The sequence below is a fragment of the Hoplias malabaricus genome, chromosome 10 (genome assembly GCF_029633855.1).
Source record: "Hoplias malabaricus isolate fHopMal1 chromosome 10, fHopMal1.hap1, whole genome shotgun sequence".
Lineage (NCBI taxonomy): Eukaryota > Metazoa > Chordata > Actinopteri > Characiformes > Erythrinidae > Hoplias > Hoplias malabaricus.
The window spans coordinates 40,882,165-40,888,164 of NC_089809.1; the positions used below are offsets into that span (position 1 = coordinate 40,882,165).

General features: G+C 40.0%; 1 protein-coding gene across 1 annotated transcript; it reads left to right on the forward strand.

Moving 5' to 3' along the window:
* Positions 1-2,670: 2,670 nt before the first annotated feature.
* si:cabz01093077.1 (C-C chemokine receptor type 4) lies at positions 2,671-5,362 on the forward strand. The gene is made up of 2 exons (XM_066683685.1): positions 2,671-2,748; positions 4,236-5,362. Exons 1-2 carry the CDS (start codon positions 2,723-2,725, stop codon positions 5,245-5,247), a joined length of 1,038 nt encoding a protein of 345 aa, XP_066539782.1. The 5' UTR covers positions 2,671-2,722; the 3' UTR covers positions 5,248-5,362.
* Positions 5,363-6,000: the final 638 nt, after the last annotated feature.

The following is a 6,000-nucleotide window of genomic DNA, read 5'->3' on the forward strand; positions in this document are numbered from 1 at the left end:
AGCGCCACCAGTGGATGGGGGCTCACTTACACAATGTACTATAACTACAATTGGTGAAGAATAAAAGTGCCCTCAACTTACAAATGACTTCTAAATGGATTTTAGAAAGTATAAGTTTAGTAGTTTATTTACGTTTTAGACTCATGTTGCTCAGACCAAGGCTGGATGTAGTGTGTGTTGGTTAATAACATTGTGAACATCAGGTTCAGTTCCACTCCTATACTATTTACTTTCAGCTATTCCTCCCCCAACTACAAGACAAAATTACTTAAATGTGTATGTATTAAGCAAGAAAAAATAATTAATTATACTGTACAGGCTGGGGCGGCACGGTGGTGCAGCAGGTAGTGTCGCAGTCACACAGCTCCAGGGGCCTGGAGGTTGTGGGTTCGATTCCCGCTCCGGGTGACTGTCTGTGAGGAGTGTGGTGTGTTCTCCCCGTGTCCGCGTGGGTTTCCTCCGGGAGCTCCGGTTTCCTCCCACAGTCCAAAAACACACGTTGCAGGTGGATTGGTGACTCGAAAGTGTCCGTAGGTGTGAGTGAATGTGTGTGTGTCTGTGTTGCCCTGTGAAGGACTGGCGTCCCCTCCGGGGTGTATTCCTGCCTTGCGCCCGATGCTTCCAGGTAGGCTTTGGACCCCCCGCGACCCTAAATTGGATAAGCGGTTACAGATAATGGTTACAGATAATGGATGGATGGATGGATACTGTACAGGCCAAATATAGTGACAAATTTCAGTTGTCAGTATAAGAGAAGTATCTGTCTCACACTTAATAGTGATATAATCTCATATTTATGTGACAGTATCACAATCATAAGTGTATGGCTAAAAACACTATGTGACAGCAACACGAAAACTCTTCCTCATTACATTACTCATAAAGAAACTTAGAAAAAGGCATAATGCAAATTACATATCATAGGTTGTTATTCCAACAAAGACATATAGTATTTTGTTATACTTCTTCTCCTAAGCAATGCTTATTATTGGTGTTCTACTTTAGCTTTAACTGTAACAAGAACAGTTTATTTATTTCACTTAACGTTATTTTGACTAATTTTCAAAAGGTTAATACTGAAAAGGACATTTCTCTGTCCATTATTTGCTTCGATATTTTAGCAGTTAATGAATTAGTAACGTTATATTGTCCTTAAATAAAAATACAACAGTGGTATTAATGGATGGCATAGACGCCTGTAATGAGGAGGAGTTGTCATGTTACTGTCGCATAACATGGGGCACGGATATGAGGGTTTGTTTGGGAATTACCCATTCACTTATGATTGTGTTATTGTCGCATAAAATGTCGAAAATATGCGGCAATGTCACGAATTGCAGTCTCCTGTATATGTGACTATATCACGAGTAAGTGTGAGACTGGGTTGGAAGTATACTACAATAATGTTTAATAGAATAACTGTTTAATATGTCACTGATATGTACAAGAAATGTAAACTGAAAGTACTTTAATGTTTAAAATAAATATAGAATTGTTATATTTTTATAAATTTTACTTTAACGGCTACAAAGATTACATTTTCAGTGATGTGACATGTTTTGCTGAATCCCCAGCAGTAACGTCATCTACTTTCTGTTTCGGAAAAGAGAGAAGAGCACACAGACTTTTTACCTCTTCATCCTGGAGCTAAAGAAGATTAGTTTATTAATCCCCTTGGTAAAATTGTTTCATATATTTATATGCCACCTCCTAGTGCTAAGACTTAGCCAAATGTAAACCTTTATGTTAAAATCTATTACTGACATCTGAGCTATGTGAAAAACAGTCTAGAACTTTACCCTTGATAATTTCCTCACAATTACATTTCACATGTGGTGGGCTCTATAAAGGGCCTGTGGTTGAAGGGGTGCAAAGGCTTTCAGTGTTTGTGAACAAGGGTGCTACATCCCAGCAAAGCTAGTTTAGTTTGTAAAAGATTTAAGCTTAGAAGCTTAAAGTTTTAAGTTCCGGGTGAACATTTTTCCATTTTATTCTCTGTTCTATTCGGGAAAATGCGGCTTAAAAGAGAACAGGATTTACTAGCATAGAGTTAAAAGAAAGCAGATAGCATTCCTTCTAGAATAACCATCAACAATAAACCAATAAAACCAGCTGAGTTTTTGGAAGTTGGCATGTTGTGCTTTGGATGCAGAAGTGGTGGTAATCCTATGACCACAGTGGCATTAGAACAAACTAGTTTTAATAGCTTGCATTAGAACGTATTCAGTCTATTCAAACGTAACTCGTAGCAGCATAGCTTAGAGCCTTTTGCCATGACAGGGCAAGATTGGTAAAATATATTTAGTTAACAACATACTGTAAGCTAACATAAGCAATGCCTGATGACAGTTGTTTATATCATCAGTGTTAGTGAACTAACACAAAGGGCGTAGGTGGGGGGAGTTCATTCATTTCTGAGTAAAACAGAATGATAAAGCTTGGTGAGTTACTCACTCGGTCTTATCTTCTGTGCTGGGATTTCTGCACGCTTCCAAACCCATTGAACGTGCAACAGGCAGGAAGTATCACCTCCCTCTGCAAAAAAAAGAACCTGCATGCACACATATACACGTTTGGGTTTTTTTTTTTTTTTTTTTACAGGAAATCTGAGTTCAAGTTCAAGAAAAAACTGTAAGACCAAATGCCCTCGCCTCATTTGAAAGCTTACAACAAAAGGACTCTACTCCCAGCTCCTAACTCCCAGAGCTAAGTCTTACACAGTATGGAGGATGATGGACCCACTATAAGGTAACGCTGAAATTCTTCACCTTTCTTACATCTGCTATAACATCAGTTTACAGTAGGACATTAGTGTTTCTGGCTCTAAACCCCATACACACTGTCTGTGGGAATAGCAACAATAAAGTAGTAATCGTACTACAGGAACTACAGATAAAACCACAGAGATAAATAAGCGTTTGATAGTAGTAGGATTGTGGTGGGCTCTTAAAGGGGCCTGTGGTTACATATGTGTTAATGCTTTCAGCGCTCGTGCACAACACAAACATTGTGGTCTAAACTGCTGCAGCTGTGCTATCACAGTTCTAAAGCTGAACGAAGATTCAGAATTATAAGTAGGAGTTTTGTGTTATGGGGGAAGAAGAGCCTGTAAAATCCTTCACGTGCAAAAAAAGGTTCAGGTACAGGTCAATTATATAACAACATCTTGTTAGACTTGGGCGGAATGAGAATGTAATTATAATGTATAGAAATTATAATACAGAAATTACAAGCAGCTGGTTTTCTCAGTTCTTTTTAAAAAAAGCCACTCCTGTTAATCATAACTCCAAATAATAAATAAAAATAAAATAATTATACAAAATAATTAAAAACACTACACACAAATCATAACAACACTGTTGCAGCCTTCAGAATCCACGTGAAATAGGACATCTGTAATTATTCAGTAGTACTCAAGGCTTATTGTACATTTATTTATTTTCTGGATGTCTACTAGCTGTACTCAGATATTTCAAGCTCCAAGTCCAGCCGCATTGACTTACGGTAAGACGGTTCTTCAGAAGTTCTTTAGTAAAGAAAATGGTTCTAAAATTCAAATAAATGTATGTCTAAATGCTTTTTCACAAGGTGAAATTGTTCTTGAAACTGATGGAATACAAAATCCAACATTTTTTACAATTACAAGCTTGTAAAAGTTAATGAAACATTTTTGGTGCTTTATAAAAGCATTATAAAAAATGATAAATATGACATCATTTATAATATACATCACTCTCTCAGTCAATCTGAAGAATGATTTCACCATGTAAGAAATCCTGTGAGTGTACGTTTCTATATATAACCATTGTGTTTACTGAAAAACCCTTGAAGAACCTTCTGTTAGCACATGAGACTGGACACGCACATGTACAAATGATTATTCTGTGGTGCAGTGGCACTGTATCTGAAAGTGAGATAATGAGAGTTAGGTTAAAATTTCCAGAGTAACATTGCTACTAAGGTCAAAAATTCTGTTATCACTCAGCATGTAAATGACTGTATATGCGACCTTTTGATGTGAAGCAGTAGCCTACACTGGTAGAATGAGTCAGCACACGATGGTGGAATACGTATATATATATATATATATATCAGGAATGGACTTTTCTCCCCTATGTTTATTGTCAGTGACAAGATTCTTGAGATAGATCCTCCTCTTTCATTCTTATCTGCAAAATGTAACTCATTTCTTGCTCAGATGCTCTTCTCACTGCACACTTATCTCTTTACTGCAGAATGAGCACAATGGAGACAGCCATTACTGAGTATGACTATGGCCCTGAGCCGTGTGAGATCCATGAAGGGTCTGAGACCAGTGTCCTGCAGCCAGGCATCATGTCCATCGTCTTCTATCTGGTCTTTGCGCTGGGCCTGCTAGGCAACACCATGGTCCTGTGGGTGCTGCTGAAGGTGCTGCGTCTGAAAACCATGACAGACGTGTGTTTGCTCAACCTGGCGCTGTCCGACCTGCTGACCGTCCTGTCCATGCCTCTCTGGGCGCTGCAAATCCAGGGACATCACTTTGGTGGTGACGCGGTCTGCAAAGTCATGGCAGGCGCTTACCACCTGGGCTTCTACAGCGGCATCCTCTTTGTGACTCTGATGAGCATTGATCGTTACCTGGCCATCGTTCATGCCGTGGCAGCGATGGGCACAAGGACTCTTCGCTATGGAGTGGGTGTGAGCCTCGTCATCTGGACCATCTCCTTCTGCGCTGCGCTTCCCGAGGCCATATTCGCCGGCATGGTCCCAGAGGAAAATGTCACACAGTGCCAGAGAAACTGGCAAGAGTCTGCCAAGACGTGGATGCTGCTCCGCAATTTCGGTGAGAATACAGTGGGCCTCCTCATCTCCTTACCCGTCATGGTCTACTGCTACGTCCGGATCCTGCTGGTGCTGAGGAAGGTGAGGAATTCCAAACGGGGACGGGCCATGAAGTTGGTCTTCGCCATCGTTGTTGCATTTGTCATCTTCTGGGTGCCATACAACGTGGTGGTATTCCTGGACACCTTGCAGAAGCTGGAAGTCTTGGACAACTGTACAGTTTTGCAGAAGATCACTGTTGCTATGGAGGTAACTGAGACCCTCGCGCTGGTGCACTGCTGCGTGAATCCAGTGATCTACGCCTTTGTTGGAGAAAAGTTTAGGAAATGCCTGGCAAAGTATATACTTCGTGTCAAGCTCTACCAAACCACATCAATACACTCCAAAGCCTCGGAAAACGAAACATCCAACACAGCTTTGTAAGACACCCGTGGTTGACTTTGACCTGTATATTCTTCATGTTTTATTTCATCCGTTCAGACTCTTTTGAAAGATGGCTTAAAGACTAAAGTGTAGATGACCAATGTTTTGCTTTAAGCCTAAGACAACTCTCAGTCTCGGAGCTCATGCCCAAGCTGAGTATCAGAATATCGAGTAGAGTGTCATGGATCATTCAAGCATGAGGACAGCGATCAATGTGAGAAGGAAATGTCATATCATGTAACAAGTATTAAGCAACGAGAAATCAGTGACTATTAATTAGTTGTATACATGTTTATTATTACCTCAAAAACCTGTTATTTTTACATCATTCACTGATACACTGTCATAGGTCTGTAAATGACAGGAATGCCAGGAAATGCTAATCACAGCAGTAGAGTATTAGTCTATGGGCTATATTTAGTTCCAGCAAACTCAATTCAAGAGCTCCAATTTACTAATTTTTCATTCCAAAGGTCAAGCCACAGCACATTAAGTCAGTAAAAAAAATCCCTGACCATGCTACATACACGGTCCCTTTTTAAGAAAACTCCATTGCCTTGAATGGCTAAAGTGAAGGGAAGGCCAGAGGACATTTACAAGGTGATATCACACTGCTTTGTTTATACTGAAGTTGGGGGGGGGGTCATAGTTTCTCTTTAGTCATTTGTCTATTATCTTTTATTTCTACCAGAACTGTAACATTAGAGTCGACTAAAACTAAATGTGCACTTTGTGACTTTGTACAAACAGACG